At 37.3% G+C, this 19,461-nt stretch overlaps 2 protein-coding genes across 4 annotated transcripts in view; one reads left to right on the plus strand and one right to left on the minus strand.

Moving 5' to 3' along the window:
• LOC131435771 (protein artichoke) overlaps nucleotides 1–18,053 on the plus strand; it is a 41,845-nt gene extending 23,792 nt beyond the window's left edge. The window contains exons 2-6 of one of the 3 annotated variants that reach the window (XM_058603963.1): nucleotides 12,690–13,050; nucleotides 13,110–15,354; nucleotides 15,415–15,793; nucleotides 15,847–16,167; nucleotides 16,258–18,053. In XM_058603963.1, the coding sequence (XP_058459946.1) occupies nucleotides 12,863–13,050; nucleotides 13,110–15,354; nucleotides 15,415–15,793; nucleotides 15,847–16,167; nucleotides 16,258–17,729 (4,605 nt within the window). In that variant the 5' untranslated portion in view covers nucleotides 12,690–12,862 and the 3' untranslated portion in view covers nucleotides 17,730–18,053. Of the gene's footprint in view, nucleotides 1–12,393; nucleotides 13,051–13,109; nucleotides 15,355–15,414; nucleotides 15,794–15,846 lie in introns of those variants that run through there. The other 2 variants (XM_058603961.1, XM_058603962.1) reach the window with 2 other exon arrangements.
• Nucleotides 18,054–18,098: 45 nt separating this feature from the next.
• LOC131435772 (large ribosomal subunit protein uL15m) lies at nucleotides 18,099–19,153 on the minus strand. Its single transcript, XM_058603964.1, has 2 exons — nucleotides 18,959–19,153; nucleotides 18,099–18,898 (listed from the first exon to the last, which is right to left on the minus strand). The coding sequence occupies exons 1-2, from the start codon at nucleotides 19,061–19,063 to the stop codon at nucleotides 18,140–18,142; spliced, it is 864 nt and encodes a 287-aa protein (XP_058459947.1). The 5' UTR covers nucleotides 19,064–19,153; the 3' UTR covers nucleotides 18,099–18,139.
• Nucleotides 19,154–19,461: the final 308 nt, after the last annotated feature.

Here is a 19,461-nt window from a genome sequence, read left to right on the forward strand (position 1 = left end):
TTAATGCGCAATAGCCTGCACAGTTGTCTTCTAGTAGACCTACAAGCTTATGAAATTAGAATTTAGAGATGCAGATTATAGCGACAAAATTACAAGGTTGTGTAGCAGATACTACCAATCACGGTGACGTTTAATATTTTCAATTCACACTTAATGCCATTTAATATATAGTAAATGGTTAATTGATGAGTGTTACTTGCCGCTAGATGACACTCAACTCCCGAAAAAGTTAAAACTCCGTGGTTTTCACTTCAGTTTTGGTGGGTAAAACACGGTGATAGATTGCATTCACGAGAATAAAATACCAACACCAAAAAAGAACTTCCATGCACTGTCCACCCTTCTGGCATCAGTTGTAGTTTCTTTCCTCTTTCAAATTCATCATTTCTCCGTTTTTAACAACAAAAATATTGAATGCAACACTGGAACCTGCAGAAAAATCCGACCGAAACACAGCGAAACAACGCAGAGCAACAAAGAAATACAATCGCACGCGACGAGCGTTCTACACAAACTAAGTTCAAATTTTTCGAAAAATTTTAATAAACTAGAAGTTCACATTTTGGATATCAAAATGACTCCAGACATCGATAATCGACACCTACTCATCATACCCGTTCCAAAAATACCCATATTGCATGGGTTTAGTTGAATTTTCATGAACCGAGAACCACCATGTTGGATTTCAAAATCACTTCAGACACCAATATTCAACATCTACTCATCATACCCGTTCCAAAAATACCCATATTGCATGGTTTCAGATGAATTTTCATGAACCAAGAGCCGCCATCTTCTATTTCAAAATGACTTCAGACACCAATATTCAACATCTACTCATCATATCCGTTCCAAAAATACCCATATTGCATGGTTTCAGATGAATTTTCATGAACCAAGAGCCGCCATCTTCTATTTCAAAATGACTTCAGATACCAATATTCAACATCTACTCATCATATCCGTTCCAAAAATACCCATATTGCATGGATTTAGTTGAATTTTCATGGACCGAGAGCCACCATGTTGGATTTCAAAATGACTCCAGACATCAATATTCAACACCTACTCATCATACCCGTTCCAAAAATACCCATATTGCATGGGTTTAGTTGAATTTTCATGAACCGAGAGCCGCCATGTTGGATTTCAAAATGACTCCAGACATCAATATTCAACATCTACTCATCATACCCGTTCCAAAAATACCCATATTGCATGGTTTCAGATGAATTTTCATGAACCAAGAGCCGCCATCTTCTATTTCAAAATGACTTCAGACACCAATATTCAACATCTACTCATCATATCCGTTCCAAAAATACCCATATTGCATGGTTTCAGATGAATTTTCATGAACCAAGAGCCGCCATCTTCTATTTCAAAATGACTTCAGATACCAATATTCAACATCTACTCATCATATCCGTTCCAAAAATACCCATATTGCATGGGTTTAGTTGAATTTTCATGGACCGAGAGCCACCATGTTGGATTTCAAAATGACTCCAGACATCAATATTCAACACCTACTCATCATACCCGTTCCAAAAATACCCATATTGCATGGGTTTAGTTGAATTTTCATGAACCGAGAGCCGCCATGTTGGATTTCAAAATGACTCCAGACATCAATATTCAACATCTACTCATCATACCCGTTCCAAAAATACCCATATTGCATGGTTTCAGATGAATTTTCATGAACCAAGAGCCGCCATCTTCTATTTCAAAATGACTTCAGACACCAATATTCAACATCTACTCATCATATCCGTTCCAAAAATACCCATATTGCATGGTTTCAGATGAATTTTCATGAACCAAGAGCCGCCATCTTCTATTTCAAAATGACTTCAGATACCAATATTCAACATCTACTCATCATATCCGTTCCAAAAATACCCATATTGCATGGGTTTAGTTGAATTTTCATGGACCGAGAGCCGCCATGTTGGATTTCAAAATGACTCCAGACATCAATATTCAACACCTACTCATCATACCCGTTCTAAAAACACCCATATTGCATGGGTTTCGTTGAATTTTCATGAACCGAGAGCCGCCATGTTGGATTTCAAAATGACTCCAGACATCAATATTCAACATCTACTCATCATACCCGTTCCAAAAATACCCATATTGCATGGTTTCAGATGAATTTTCATGAACCAAGAGCCGCCATCTTCTATTTCAAAATGACTTCAGACACCAATATTCAACATCTACTCATCATATCCGTTCCAAAAATACCCATATTGCATGGTTTCAGATGAATTTTCATGAACCAAGAGCCGCCATCTTCTATTTCAAAATGACTTCAGATACCAATATTCAACATCTACTCATCATATCCGTTCCAAAAATACCCATATTGCATGGGTTTAGTTGAATTTTCATGAACCGAGAGCCGCCATGTTGGATTTCAAAATGACTCCAGACATCAATATTCAACACCTACTCATCATACCCGTTCTAAAAACACCCATATTGCATGGGTTTCGTTGAATTTTCATGAACCGAGAGCCGCCATCTTGGATTTCAAAATGACTCCAGACACCAATATTCAACACCTACTCATCATACCCGTTCCAAAAATACCCATATTGCATGGGTTTAGTTGAATTTTCATGAACCGAGAGCCGCCATGTTGGATTTCAAAATAACTCCAGACATCGATAATCAACATCTACTCATCATACCCATTCCAAAAATACCAATATTGCATGGGTTTTGATAAAATTTTACGAACCGAAATTCACTATCATCAATTTCAAATAACTTCAGACAATGATTTTCGACACCACCCGTTCCAAAAATAATCATACTGCATGTTAAGATTTGGTTGAAATTGATTTTCAATACCACACTCACCTCACGGAATATCACCATGTGGTAGTGAAAATCGCGCATGGGTGATAATCGTGATAATGCTTTTGAATGATAATCATGTGTGAGTTTACGAAACATCGCTAAAGTGAGATTGAACGGGTGATGATTTCCCCCATACTCAGCGGTGATATTTGATGTTTTGAAAATTTCGCACACCGATATTAAGTGATAATCGTTTTCTAATATCATTCTCAGAATATCAAATGATTTTCTTCATGATGTTCGGCGATGATTTTGTAAGTGATAATCACCAACAATTATTATCGGCGATAATAACTGATTTTTGATATTTTGAGAATGATAATGCCAACACTGGTTCTAATTAGTGATGAGAAATAGAATAGAAATATAAATATAATATTTTGGCATCCGTTAAGAATTTCAAGTCGAAAATTATGTGTTGAGTCCCACTCCAATCACAACTATGCTTGTAGCTACTAGTTAAAAAAAAGTTTATTCAACTTCAATAGTAGCAACCTGTAATTAGTTTTGATACCATTTAGCCCAACTATTTTGCAACAAGAGCACGAACATGTTTTTTTATATTACACTGGTTAAAACAAAATTACAGCAGTGTTTCTTTATAATATAAACATTGAACCAACTATCATTTGTGTGTTACCATTACTTAATTCTTACATACCTTTAATTACAGCTATGCTTTAAGCTACTAGTTGAAAAAAGTTTATTTTCCGATGGGAAACCGTTATAAATACGTAAGCATATATGTAAAACACTACTACACTACTATCGGTTGGTTTACGCAACCTAATGATAACGAAAATGCAGCCTAGAAAACTTTTGTTGGCTTGAAAATGGCGAGCACACTATGGAAGAAGTGTATGAAACATAAATAAAACCAGAATATTATTTTTTCCAAAACTGCTTTTTGGCAAAATAGTCATTTTTATTCTATGCACTATCATAAACACGAACAAAACATTAACCATCTATTGTGATAATATTATAATTCTCATAAATTTAAAATAATTAAAAATCGCCCTACTTGTATTAATTTTGAGCATTCTGAACATAGGGTTATTTCGTTGTTTGTTTTTCATTTCTTCATAAACAGATTTTGATTGAAGCCACATAAAAACAGTTAATTAAAATTGAATTCCGCTCCACAGTTTTAAAAACGTTGTGAAATTTGTATCTTGTATCAAGTTTGTGATTTAAAGTACTCTGCTGCCTTTTTATTGCTGATAAAAAAAAATTTTATAATGTCGATGGTGACTAAGTTTCAACTAGTTTACTTGAAAATAAGTTATTTTCAAGTTATGGAAAGATTATTCATTTCAGTATGACATTACAATGTAACAACAACTTATTTTTAGCCGACTTAGCAACTAGCAGAAACTGCGCTTTTTGAGTCACGCAAGTGGTTAGATGTTAGTAACAATCACTCAAATTTCTGGTTGCAAACTAGTCATAAATAAGCTGACTTAATAAAAATAGTTACGTATGTAGTGATTAGACATGAGTCTGAACATCACACGAATGAAATCCCTACTAACATCCAGCTCCCTGAACCATTCCCTGTCGATATTTTAGTAATAATTGAGTGCATCCACCGACCCAGATAATTTTTTCACAAGAAGCTTGCCAGCTCACACTATCTGTGAAGAGGAAAAAATGGTTTGGAGATAATGTGACGATTACACTCAAGCTATAATGAACTGCTGCTAACTCTGCTACATAAACAGATGAGGCTGAAACATTATTGTCGAACATACCAAACCCTGGTGATCCGGGATTCCACACGGATAGTAATATATCTTGCAGGGTTGATTTCCTATGACATATGGTTAAAATATACTGTCATGAATCTTGTTTGAAATTGAAGCTCGACTAGCCTTTCGAAGTTATTAATAACCAGGTCGTGATGAAAGCTCCCAAAAGCGATCTTTCAATGGAAGAACTCCTGCCAGAACTTCAAGACTCATTGTATGTGTCGAATGCACGCAGCCTAAGGCAATTCGCAAACAATGGTACTGAATTTGCTCTAATTTGATAATATGGGAGTTTGCAGCTGAACGAAATCAAACGCATCTATATTCCATCACTGAAAACCAAGATCCTATTATTGTTCGAAGGAAATTTACTTTTTGTTGGCACTTTGTTATGAAATACCTAATGTGTCCTCCCCACGTGCATTTGGAATCAAACCATAACCCGAGGTATTCGAAAGTCAAAACCTGCGCGATAATTCTTCCCTTTAAATGAAGCTGAAGCTGCGCGGGATCATGCTTAGGGACCATAAGTTCATTTTTATTTAAACTTTTGTTAATTTAATTCGTTTTAGCCTTCTTTTTCCCGATACTTTCGGAAACGAAATTCGGATATCGGTATAGCCGAATTCAGTTAAATTCGCCTAATAAATTGGTAACCATTTCATTTGATTCGAAATTTTCGAAAATCAGTGTAGCCATTTTCAGAGAAATCGTAGTGCGTTCCACATAAAATTGTTGGGTGATTAATAAACAAGCAGTTTTTATGGGACCTTAAGACCTTTTATTTGAATGTTAGATGGACTAAATCGGATTCAATTGAAATTTAGAAATCTTATATGGGAGCATAGGGCTGTTCCAATGAATCTAAATTTGTAGAAATCAGTTAACCCATCTTCGAGGAAAGTGAATGAAATTATTTTTCACATACAAATTTACTTATCTCGACGAACTTCTTCCAATGGTATAAGGGCGTTAGAAATTGTGTTCTTCCAGTAATTATTGTTGCAAGCAGTATAAATCAATATAAATATGAAAATGTTTTGAATTTAAAAATACTGCCATCTTTCTAATACATATGTCATGTTCGAGCAATTATGTTGCCAAAAACGAACCGTACTGAAATCGAAACGTCATGAGAAAAAAGTGCTGTGCATAGTCTTTTAGGTGCTAAGAAACAATAGCATAAAACAGTATAGAAAATCGTGTTTCACTTTACTTCCAAACATCGATTTATCATGAAACGCTCAAAACTCCTTTTACTTGGATAGAGAAGAAATGTCATTTTCCCAAAAATGTCAATATCTCCTTAAAAAAATGGACGGATTTCAACAAACTTTGGCTTGTTTAAAAGGTATTACAACATGATTTCTAAATTATGGAATCTCCTTTGTTTTTTAGGTCAATTGTGGCAAATATTGTCAGAAAACTGCAAATTTTGACATACAATTTTGTCTAACTCGAAAAGTACACAACGAATAAAAGAACGAAAACAATAGCCTTCTGGCAGATGAAAAGACCTTTCATTTGCAACTAGTCCGATCAAAATCAGAGATCTCCGTCTCCTAGTTCTGTACACAGACACACACACTCACACACAGACACACAGTAAATTGGTTTTTCAATAACAATTGACAGAAGGAGTGGAGCAGGCGCAAAAATTTTAAAGCAAAGTGCGTCATTCCCAATATTAACACTGTATGAATTGTCAAATTGTTTGCACAAGTACTCTATTGTTCATGTACCTTTATTCCCTCCCCCCTGGGCTCGGACCACCTACGAAGTGTATAAAAACGAAGTTATTATTACAAATAATAATAATTCTACAACTAAATCTGAAACATTTCGTAAAACGACTAAACAGTAATCAAACCATACAGACGCTTTCCTTTTCAGTGTGCAAATTTTACCTCACCTAGCATAAGTGATACAACTTCTTGGCAACAAGGAGTAACTCACTCAAAGATCTCTATTAGCCGGTATGTAGTCATGTTTTATAGAGCTTAACCAACATGCACGGTTAACAGTAATATCAATCTAGGAAGAAAGCTGAAACAATTTTTCTGGAGTTTATGATACCAGTAGCATAGGAAAAAATCGAGACTGTCACAAAGCGCATCTAATAGTGCTAACAGTAAACGTACGAAGCTCGCATGTGATCTTTAATGTTTTGTGACTGTATTCAATTTACCAATGTAGGTTTTGCATAAACGATTAAGCTTAGTTCACTCAACAAATCAAGTTACAATGTAAGGTGTACTAAACATATGAGTATGCTGATAAAAGAAATGGACACTGAAAATATCTATTTTGAAATTTCCAAGATACATCTGAGCTTCTATCAGCCCCGTACCCAGGATTTCGTTTCGGGAGGGGCCCAAAGATAAAAGAATAATGTTACTGAAGATTGCTTATGTACCTAATTCTCGGTGTGCCTTTTACGGGTGTTTTTAACAGACACTTTAAACTTTTCCACTGGAACTGTTGTTGTATGTAGAAAAAATGTACTGCTTACTGTCTTGTTATTTTTGCAACACATGTCTTAGACCTTCTAAATAATTATATATCTGTTTTTAATTTCGAGAGGGGCTCGAGCCAGTCGCCCCCCCTTCTGGGCACGTGACTGGCTTCTATTCAACTTATACTTTCATTGTAGTTCATTTCACTTCCAACAGGTTGATGAAAAAAACGGACATTACACCCATAACCTGATTCTATCAGTCTTACCATGTTGCTTTTTGTTTTAGTATATTTTCTTCAAATCTTCGGTAGCACGCCCGGCTGCTCTTCACTTTTACATTTTCCACTCACAAATTGATTGTCACTACGCTACTTCGAATGCTTGAGCAGGTCACCTATTATTGTTAGAAAGACTTTCATTCAAGAAATAGACAATTGTACGAAATATGGATACTAATCATTTATACGAATATTTAGGTACACTATTCTCGGTGTTCCGGTTTCGAGATATTACTTAAACAAGTTTGAATTTTTTTCAAACATATCTTAGGCGATTATATCGCAACTAGCAAAGTATATCTCGAACACTAGTCAAGGCACCTAAATCGACGCTACCGAATAGCAAAGACAAGGGGATGCACGGTTGAGCGATCCCGACGATATTCCTATTTCCTACGCGATGATTCTATTCAAATCGTTTTAATTGATTCACTTTTCCCTCTGCGCCATCAATCGTTCAGGTAACTACCACTAGCTTTAGACGGACGGGTCCAACGGATTCTGTTTGCTTTGGTCCACTGCACGCTTGAAAAATGGTCAATGAAGCATTGTTCTTGCGTAACCTCCGAAAGGTGCCGCGCACCTTTGACTATTGCACCAATCTATGGTTTGCTTAGGAAAGCCTTCAAATTGTATGGCATATTGTCCTGATCCAGTAGCAACTTCCAGATCCAAGGTTAAATTTCTATCTACTGTTCCATGCACTCTTATTTTCTCACCCAAAATCTATATGCAGACGAAGTTTCATTCGAAGTCATAATAGAGGAGATGAACTTATGTATGTATACTGTATACTTCACAGTTGTGCATTCATTTGAAATTACAATTTTACACATTCATTTAAACGATGGGTAATTTCCATTTCATTCGGTAATGAGTAATGTTGTTATGACAAATATTTATTCAAAGCTGTTAGAGGTAAAATTAACTTAAATAAGTTATAACGCGATCTAGCAACTGCAAAACAAAAAGTATCGCGACGCCAGGTCGAAGCTACTGGAATCCCTTAGGGCTCAAGGTAGACCGTCTTAGGTTAGCAATGTGCCTAAAAAAATTATATTATATTATTGAATAAAAAAAAACTCGACGAACTGACCAAATGTGTGTCCGTCCGTCAGTGTGTGTATGTGTGTATGGATGTAACAGAAATATTCACTCACTTTTCTCAGAGATGGCTGAACTGATGAACCACAAACTAAGATTCAAACGAAAGGTCTCAAGGTCCCATAGCCTGCTATTGAATTTCATCCCGATCCGACTTCCGGTTCTGGGGATATAGGATGATATGCACAAAAAATGGAAAAAATATGCACTCACTTTTTTAGAGATGGCTGAACCGATTTTCACAAACTAAGATTCAAATAAAAGGTGAAAAAGTTTGCATTCAATTATCTCTGAAACAGCTCAAACAAATTTCGCAAACTAACATTTTATCTGGATCCGACTTCCGGCTCCGGAACTAAAGCGTGATAAGTGGAAAATTACCGATTTCATTAATATTTTTCACGAACGATAATCAAAAACAGGTACTAATCCCATAAAACTATCTGATAAATTCTTCTAGTTTGCAGAGCTTTGTGGGCATAAAAACTTAATTCGCTGGTCCCCACTTTTCCTGTTCCGGAAGCACGGAAAGTAGTGAAGAAAAACTCCAAAACTAGAATTTTCTTCGGTTTCTCTGCAATGCTTAAGCCGGTTTGCACAAATCTTGATTTCAATGAAAGCTCATATTATCTTTAAAGCTACTGTGAAATTTCATCCGAATCCGACTTCCGGTTCCGCAGTTACAGGGCGATAAGTGTCAACGTTTTCAAATCGCAATGTACAATGACAATATATACAACATCGGTACGTAGTGGTACGATGGAAGAAGAAGACACAAAACGAATGATGAGTGCCTTGTTCTATTTCGTACACGCTATAAAAAAAAACGAAACGGTTGCGGATGTCTGCTGCTAGTGTGTGATATTGGTAAACGACGGTGCTGCGGTTGATAAAACTTTTAGCTATTTTATGATGAGTGCGACCAAGAGAATAAATTAATGTAAAGCCGGGGTACAATAATTGATACACAAAAAATAAAAGAATGTCAATGAAGTTTATTTAAAAAAAGTGATTAATCCACCTAGCAGTGAGATGATACCTTTTTTTATCAATCCGACTATGTTTTTTGCATGGATATTCTTAGGTGTTTTAGTTCTCATTATTTTAATTATCGTCGTTTTAAACGGTAAATTGAGATTTTAAACACTCATTACCCTGTAATGTCGAAACTGCAAATCGTATCGATATTCAATCTTAACGTGTGAAAATCGATTGAACATTCTATGAGATGTCGAAGTAAGTTTTTTTAGAGTTTTTCGTCTTTATTTATGGTACTTCCAGAGCTGGTATTCAGGAACTAGCATAACCCAAAATGATTCGAATGGCCATAAATTAATACGCCAAACAATTTACATCTTATATATCGGTATGAATTTTTAAAATTCATCATCGGATCGTATCGGATAAAATTCACCAATTTTTTATGTGACCTTAAGTCCTTTAATTTGAATTTTTGTTTTGTAGTTCGATTTGGCCTTTTTGAGAAAATGATTGAACTTTGAGAAACGATTCGATACTAGAACCGGAATTCTAAAATCGGTGTAGCCGAAATCAATTAAATTCACCTGAGGAGTGGGTTGACATCTTTGAAGAATTGTAGTGCGAATTAACATTTGGGGGTACATTCCGAATCCAAGAACGAATACCGCTTAAACTGAAATAAATTTATTTGGTAATCGACTATCCAAATCTGCAAATCCGATAAACCTGATTAATTTATGTGAAATGGACATTTTTATACTAATCACCCTGTATCTCCTAAATCGGAAGTCGGATCTGACTAAAAAGTAAGATGTTTTAAAGGATTTTAAGACCTCTCATTTGAATCATAGATGATTCTCGACCTCTTAGTTGACAATAGTATTAATAATAATAATATTATTAATAATAATCGTAATACATGTTTTATGGTACTGATTCATGTTGTTCAGCTTGACTTATATGTATATGCAGAAGTAACAGAAATGCAGGTTCGCTTCGTTTGTTAGATTTCGTTTAAATGGTTTAATCGAAATAGAGCATGAGATAATAAGAATGGGTCTAACTTGGTTCAAAACTGTTCCAATTTGGAGCTCATATTTGTTGCTGGCAAACGAACCAAGTTCGGCTATTCATTTCATCTGAATCCGGTTTCGGAAGAATTTAAAACGGTGATTAAAAACTGCAAAAAGGATCTCACTCACTTTTCTTTAAGATGGCCAAATCGAATGTTGTCTTATAGTTTCATACTGAATTCCTAAATTTGTTGTGGATACTACTTCCGGTTCCGGAACTACAGAGTAAACAGGATTTGTAGAGTTTGTTAGATTAAGTCTGAACTTCAATGAACAGTTGTTTTTATGAATTCCTCAGTAATATTTATGATGTTATGAGTAATATGAGAAAGGCATCATTACACTACTAGGTGGATTAAACCAGGTTTTTTTTGCCAAAAGCTGTACTCATGCTACTAAACTTAAGAGAGATGCCATATTAAAGCATGTTACCGGAGAATTTATATGTTATTGCTAATAATATAGGGTGTTGCAAATAGCAATAACTTTACGTCTGCTTAGCGGTTCCAATTGAACTGTTTAAGTTCGCAGTAAGCAGTTCAATTTTAACTGCTCTGCACTGACGAGTTTAAGACGAAACGTAAAGATAGTGATCATTTAGTTATCATTCCGTGTTACCACGATTTGAAATACTTTTGTTATCCACCTAGTGGTGTAATGATGCCTTTCTTATGTTACTTATATTTTCAAAAACATCACTAGAAGATTCAATCAAGATTGTTTTTTTTTATTTCAATAAAATCAAAAACTTTATTTTGGTACGTAAACTACCAGAACCTTTTCAATTTGTAAACAGTTATGTCAAGTTAATATAGATTCAAATGTGGCAACCCTGTACGCTATACAAAATTGAACAAAGCACGCTGTGTGCTAGGCGGTGGTGTTTTCTTCTTTCGTACTAGAACGTACTGGTGCGTACCGGTTTTGCATGATTTTGTATGACAGTTAGAAAGTTTTGCCCTCATCACCCTATAATTTCGGAACCAGAAGTCGGATCTGAATGAAATTGCACAGTATCTTTTAAGACAATGAAAGCTTTAATTCGAATCATGAAAATTGGTTTAACCGTTGCTAAGGAATCAAAGTGAGCTCCGTTTTTGGAAGTTTTCTTCATTATTACAGGTGCGTTCGGAGGCGGAAACCGGGGACTAGTAGTCCCAAAGTAGATTTATATATCCACCAACTAACAAGATCTACTCTAGATGAATTTAGAATTAAGATTTATAAAAATTTTCACCTCGTTTCGCCATCAGTTTTGAAAAAATACTCATGAAATCTTTTTAGACGGAAGCAAGTTTTGTGTTTTAGATCATGTTTTAAAGAATAATATCACGAACATAGTCATAATTCTTGATTTGATATGTAATTCGTATACCAGGTGTGTCAGGTCAAAATAGGATTTTTTTTTCAATTAAAATACCTGTCTATTGTAAGTAATACGAGATAGTTACCTTCGTAACATCTAAACATTTTTCTCATCTTTCTACCAACTCACGAATACCACGTCGAAAGCACTGTTCATTCTTCTAGTAAAGCGAAGCCTTTTTTCTCATCTTCATAACTAGTCACTAACAAGTGCCCGATACATCAATGAAAATAAATGATAGTCGAAAGGGGTTCTGGAGAGTTTGCCGAATGGGACAAAAGTTCATATCTGAGCTCCGAAAAGATGTTTTGAGCTCTTTTGTTGTGTGTGCGGGAGTGTTGTTGTGTTGCTTTCTCATGTTTTGTGGTTATTTTTCGAGCATTGCTTGAAGCAATTTCAGCTCGTAGCTGATGCATCGTTTTCTTTCCAAAGCGGATAGGTTTTGCAACTGATGTCGAAGGTTGACCACGGTATGCGCATGGGTTTCTCAAAATAAATCCATGTCTACTCTGACGTTAGCAAGACGGCAATTTTGCACGCCATTTTACGCTATTCCTGCTGTCTGTCATTCAGCTCATGAGAAACTCATTTGCCTACCTTTCGAATTTTGCCCATGGTATATAGACGATCACAGATGGCGTGGCGATTAATGTTTAACCTAGCCACAAAAAAAAACTAAAGTGATTTAACATGTGCGAGCAGCGAAATGACATGAAAAACTCTACAATATTTGTAGAATAAATGAAGTATGCAAAACGTCCTAATCATATAAATTGTCTGATCGTTGGCCAAATTATAAATTAGTGTACCCAACCAACGTGTAGTGAAACAAAGACTATTCCAATGATATTTTTGCGATTAGACAAACAATCTAGTGATGAAACATGAAAATATTGATAGTAAAAATCAGCAGACTACAAACAATGCAATACGATTCATTAAGTGACAAATTCGGATAGAAATTCAAACTACAAAAAATGAAGCAAACGATAAGCTGTGGTAGGCGGTTGAACGTAAAACCGATAGTAAAATCGTTTTTATTAGTGGCATTGCTAGCGAGCACCGGCCATCGACCAACATTAGCTCAAAGAGATACGATTTGTCCACCACAAGATATCATTCTACCCTGTCGATGCTCCCAGCGTGGCAGCGAGATTCAGATATGGTAAGTTCAGCATTGGGCACATTTTCAAAAAACAGATTTAAATAATATTTTCTCTATAGGTGTTCCCACAGTGACCTACCCCGAGTGCTAACCGGCTTGAAAGCAGTTTCCAAATCAATCAATCGTCCGGTTGATGAACTTATTCTGGAGAATAATTTCCTTCCATCATTGCCTGGCCGAACCTTCGCTCCTTTAAACATACTTAGGTTGATGCTTCGGCACAATGGTTTGGAGAGGGTTTCTAACGGGTGGCTGAATGAATTAGATAACAACCTGGTCGAAGTATTTATAGTCGAGAGAAACCTCAGAAGTGTTCCAGTGGATAGTTTGTCTGGGCTACGAAAACTTGAAGCCGTAACAATTCATAGTGACAATTTGAAAAGACTTCCAGACTTCTCTGGATTACCCAAACTAAAATATATCAGCGTCCAAAGTTCCTCACTTATTGAGATATCTCCACAGAGTTTTCGTGATTTGAAGAATTTGGAGACTGTTCATATTGCCGGAAGTCGAACATTGACCCGTTTGGAAGGCGGTTTGTTGAACGATTTGCCAAAATTATCGTTAATCAACCTATCCGAAAATGGAATCGATTGGATTCATTTGAGATCATTTGTTGGGCTACCGAGTCTGAAGACGCTACAATTGAGTGGTAATAAAATCGTGGAATCAGGAATGGTAGGACGAGCAGTGAAAGATATTCCCAATTTAACCATTCTTAAACTAGATAGAAATGTGATTTCTAAACTAAACGAGGGCAGCTTTGTGGATCTTCCTTCGCTGAAGGAATTATATTTGAATGACAATATGATTACCGAGATATATCATGGGGCGTTCCATCGAACGCCTAGTTTAAAATTGGTACACTTGGAAAATAACTACCTAAGAAGAGTGCACCCAGAATCCTTCCTACAAGCTTCTGGAAGTGGTGTAGAAATTATGCACTTGCAGCAAAACGAAATTGGAAGAGTTGAAGAGCTTAGATCTTTATTAGATGCACTCCCTATGCTGCGATTTCTAGATTTAAGTTACAATAAGCTAGATGCGATACCATTCGGAGCCCTTCGGGGTCACGGAACTTTGGAGCAGCTCTATCTGAACAATAATAATATTCGAATGATTGAACGAGACGCTTTCATGGCCATGCCAGGTCTCCGAGAGCTTCGGCTTAGTAATAACTCCTTATCGGATCTACTTCCAATGCCTTTTTGGAATCTACCAGGATTGAAAGGAATCGACATTTCGTATAACAATTTTCGTCGAGTTGATTCAAATCTCTTAATCGGGGTTCCGTCGCTAAGACGTTTCGACATCAGCGGAAATTCATTGAGTGTCCTCGATCCAGCAGCATTCGTACATACTCCAATGTTGGAAACAGTTAACATTTCGTTCAATGAGCTGAACCTGATACACCCGGCAACATTTCACGAGCTTAATCACATGTTCGAAGTGGACGCTGGAAACAACAAACTTCAGGAGTTCATCCCAGGTCTACCGATAGCTGTCGAACGGATCAATTTGGCCCGAAACCTTATCACAGCCTTCCCACAGCCGCCATCCAACTCGCTGGACCTTCCAGCCCTTAGAATGCTAGACGTCAGCGGTAATAAATTAATTCGAGTAGCAAAGGGAACATTCCAAACCACGCCGCAACTGCGAATTCTTGGATTAGCACGAAACCAATTGCAAAGTGTCGACGATGGAAGTTTCAGTGGTTTAAATCGATTGGAAGTTTTAAGTTTACAGGATAACAAACTTCTAGCACTACACGAACGTTCACTATCTCCCTTAGAGAATTTACGTGAGTTGAACTTGCAAGGCAACCGAATCGAAGTGCTTGTTGATCACCTTTTAGACAACAATGGTAATCTCGAACGATTTGACGCTTCCCGAAATAGCATCGTTGAAATTTCATCCAAGGCATTCCGTAACAGTAGATCCCTGCAGACCTTGGACCTATCCGGTAACAAACTTCGAGAACTTCCCGAATCTCTTTCTGGACTAAATGATCTTCAGGAGATTGATGTAAGCTTTAATCAGTTAACAGAACTAACACCGACTGTGCTAGCATCATGGAGAAATTTGGAAGATTTAAAAGCATCGAACAATAAGGTGAACCAACTCCGCCAAGGATCATTGAGGAATCTTCCTCTGTTGAAATATTTGGATTTATCTAGCAATGAGTTAACGATTTTAGAGCACGGATCCTTGAGAAATCTACCAGAGTTGCAAGAATTGGTGCTAGCCGATAACAAGTTAGTCGATCTGAAGGATCGGATATTTGAGGATTTACCTAATCTACAGGTTGGTATTCATTTATACTTCAAATCATTAGTGTAGTAAATACTACAATTACTCTTTCAGGCAGTGCATCTTCAACAAAACAATCTGCAATACATTTCACCGTACACATTCTATCGATCACCATCAATAGTATATCTGAATTTATCGACAAATCAGTTCCGTTCGCTAGACAGTGTGGGATTGCGAAGTATCCGAAATTTAGAAGTTCTGGACTTATCTGGAAACTCCATTAAAAAAATCATTCCGAATCCTCTTAGAGGGCTGGATTGGCTCGTAGAATTAAAGTTGGATAATAACATGATCTGTGGTATTCAAGGGGAGCCGTTCTCATCTATGCCACGATTACGAGTACTCAGCTTGAAAAACAACAGGATGTCGCGAGTACCGGAGGCAATTTTCCGCAGCCTGCGTACCAACATTGCCATTCTGGATATCGATGGTAAGTTTTGAAGTAAAATGGTTATTTGTATGCTAACATTTCAAATTTTATAGGAAACCCACTGGATTGTAGTTGTGACATGCTGTGGTACCTGGCCTGGCTGCAAGAAACAAAACATCTTTATCCTGGTCCTCGATGCCGGGATGGAAAAATGTTGATGGACACTCGTTTATCAAGAAATGACTGTCAAACGGATGCTAGAGCTGGAATCGGTCTCGATGAAAGTGTTCAATTGACCAACGAACACGGCGACGTATTTATGCGATCCGTAGATTTCAATGACTGCGAAATGGATAGTTATGAGGTCATGCAACCTGGACCAGCTCCTGGGATAGGGTCCGGTGATATATCCCACCCCGCTTCGCCTGCAGACAGTGAGTACTTCCTCGATCAGTACATTGACTACCCCAATGCTTTGAACGACAGCAATCTTTTGGAACGGATTAATGGATCTACATTTTCAGGAGACCCAGTTGGACATCATAACATAAACCACAGCTTCGTTGACTTCAACAACAACAAATTCAATAATTTGTACAATGCACCTCCACAGATGCAAAACAATTCACCATTCACCTTCTTCGGTGTACCGATTCCAAGCTTGAACATTGGGAAGATGTTCAGTGGATCTGGTCGAAGTTCTAACAATCGAGCAGCAATTGGCACACGTGGTAAAGGCCGAGTGCAAATCTATCATCCAGAGGATACTTCCTCTGCGACGATTTCCAAAAATACTCATCACCAAGGGCCAGAAATTTCTATTAAAACACCAGACGATAACCAAGAAAATAATCCAGGAGCATCCAACGACAATAGTCTGTTCTATCGTCCTTATTTTCAAACTCCGTTCCGCAATCCAAACCCACAGAAGGGTGGATTTAGTCCTTTCATACCAGGTAGTGAGGGAGGATTTAAACCAATGTCCGAACCAACAGTCAAAATTATCAAACAAAACATCTCCGGGCCCGGTCGATGGCCTGAGGAATTCAGTGAGCGTGTTCCTTTAGTGACCGAACCAACACACTATCATCACAAAAATCAATTCGATCCAACAATTAAATCGAATCCTAACGCACCGTACTTTGTGGATGGAATAAGTCATGTTCCAAATTCTGCACCTTCACCTCATAAGGACAAAGAATCAGAAAATACTAAAGAAAGTTCAAATCGTTCCGAAATAACTGAAAAATCTAGCACACAAATAAACGGAAATGCTGGCGAAAACTCCGAACTGGAAGAAAGTGATGAAACAGAAGATACCGAGGATGATATTGAAAGAGAGCCAGCTCCACCCTTTCGGAGTTCTTCAAAATACGATGAAAACGATATAACTACTCGATTATCGATCGAACTTGGTACGGCAACCACAGTTGGTCCTTTGGGTTTTAATAAACCTTACACTTTGCATGAAAATCATGGCACCATGACGCGAGAACTCACGCGAGCTCCGGCAAGTGAATTCTACGACGGAGTGAATCAATCACCTAGTTCCCTCTCGGCCCTGGTTGCTTCGGGAACAATCCAGCAAAACGGAATCTCTGGTGGATCACCACCTCCGAAACGGCCGATCGGAAAATCAACAATTGAAAAAGTTGCCTCTCCTTTGTCCTCAACCGTGATGCCTTTTGTTGGAAGTTCATTACGCGGAGATGAGTATTCGCACGGAACACACCGTAACCCACCAAAATACGACGGTGGTAGCGATTTCGTTACTCAGAATATAGCTGATTTGGCACCACACCAGTCATTCGGAGGAAACGAAATACGAAAACGAGAGGATATGGAATGGTATTATGCAACATATAATCATACGCCAATTTACGATTTCTATGAACCTGAAATTGTTGAATTCAACAGCGGAAATATTCGGACTGTTTCCGCAGTAATGCTGATATTTTTTACAGTTTACTCGATTGTGACAAGAACATTAATGTAAATCGTATCTTAGCATGAAGCACGGTTTAGCGATAGTCCACGTAGAAAGTAAGTATAAATATATAGGATGAAGAGAAGCACAAGAATTATGTCAGAAGGTATCAACCCGTCCATTTGTATAAAGATTTCAACATGATTAAAGTGTAATAAATCTGTACGATACATAGTATTAAAGATATCAAGAAAATCTATTAATGCGTCTTTGCAACTCTACTATTCAAAACATACCCCGAATTCTCAGTATCAATCAACCAAATAAATCCTTAAATATATATATTCCCGTGATATGCAGCTTCTATTTCAATCAATATACAGGAGATATTAGTGTTCAATTGAGCCATCGGAATTCGAAATAATTAAAAATCTAATATTTTCATTATTATAAGTTTTTCTATTACTTAGACACCTACTTCACTGCGCCACTTTTTTAATTATAGCTTTGTCCTTCAAGCTAATCACCCAACCAGGATTCAATCCGAGAAATATCTGTCGAGGATCTTTGCATTGCGTTAACATATCATAATCGGGATCATCCTCAATCCTGGGCAAAATGTAGCCATACTTTTGCGCTAACACCAACCTATCTTTGCTGATTTCCTCCGGGTCGGCCAGATATCCACGGTTTCTCGCATCTGTATAGTATGCGACCGCATCCTGAGGTGGCAGCATCCTCCTTGGAATAGGAACACCTTTCTCAAACCACTTTTTCGGATTCACAACAGCGTGCAAACTGTGCGGATCGTAATAGGCTGTTCGAATAACGCCACCGTTTCGTTCAATCGAAGCAATTACTAGTTCTGATGCATGCTGAACTTCAAGATTAATTTTGGCCCGAAAATCATCGGCACCTTCTTCGGTCACCTGAACACCGTAGTGCATTTGGCCTGGCTTAATCTGAAACAAACCTGTGTTGCAGATAGTAGTCAGATCGATTGGATGACTAGTGTCTATTCGGCTGGTATCGATGAGTTTCTGTAGCTGCGATAAACTGATTGGCGGATACTCTCGTTTCAAGTGATGACCTTTATAGTACGGTTCATAACCGAAGCGAAGATAGAAAGGAGTGTTTCCTGTTTCATAACCCAGGCGCATATAATTCTGACGCTGATTTGAACCCTTATTACCAGCTCCGTGTTTATCTCCACTGTGCTGTCCACGGCCTCGTTTTTGCTAAACAAAAATTATATTATGTATTATGTAAGCCTGTTCATGTAAACATAGAATACTTGCCGGTTTCTTAGAATTAGGATTATCTCGTATATTGTTCAGTGAAACCCTAGGCAGTGAGCGAAGCATCAGAAGTGCTTTTTCGGTTGTGTGTTTTATTTTGGACATTTTGGGCTATAGGAGTTGATTTAGTGAAAATTAAACACAATATAATTATCACTTCAACATCGAATAAAAAATATGTTAATGCGTTTGACAGTATCATTATGGTTTGCAACAGCAGGGTTGTACCTACCCAGTTTGCATTCGCCTGGCAGCGTCTGCCAGAAGGTTTTGCCGGAATGTTGTCAGAATTCCGGCAAGAGTCTGGCAACAATGCAACAATCGTTTCCGACAGAGAAGTTTGTCTTGCGATTATAAATGGTTCTGTTTCTTTCGGATATTTGCCATACCAGACTGGCACAACCATTTTGAATCGGTTCATTTTGAGTGCCTTGGATTTTTTTTCAACAGAAGTTTAAATGTAGGACAATAACATAGCTTTTGCACTTCCAAACATGATATTC

The sequence above is a fragment of the Malaya genurostris genome, chromosome 3 (genome assembly GCF_030247185.1).
Source record: "Malaya genurostris strain Urasoe2022 chromosome 3, Malgen_1.1, whole genome shotgun sequence".
Taxonomy (NCBI): domain Eukaryota; kingdom Metazoa; phylum Arthropoda; class Insecta; order Diptera; family Culicidae; genus Malaya; species Malaya genurostris.

Coding starts and splice junctions, on each gene's coding strand:
- LOC131435772 (XM_058603964.1), bottom strand. CDS start 19,063: ATGTCCAAAATAAAACACACAACCGAAAAAGCACTTCTGATGCTTCGC. Junction 18,899..18,958: donor ATCCTAATTCTAAGAAACCG/GCAAGTATTCTA, acceptor ATTTTTGTTTAG/CAAAAACGAGGCCGTGGACA.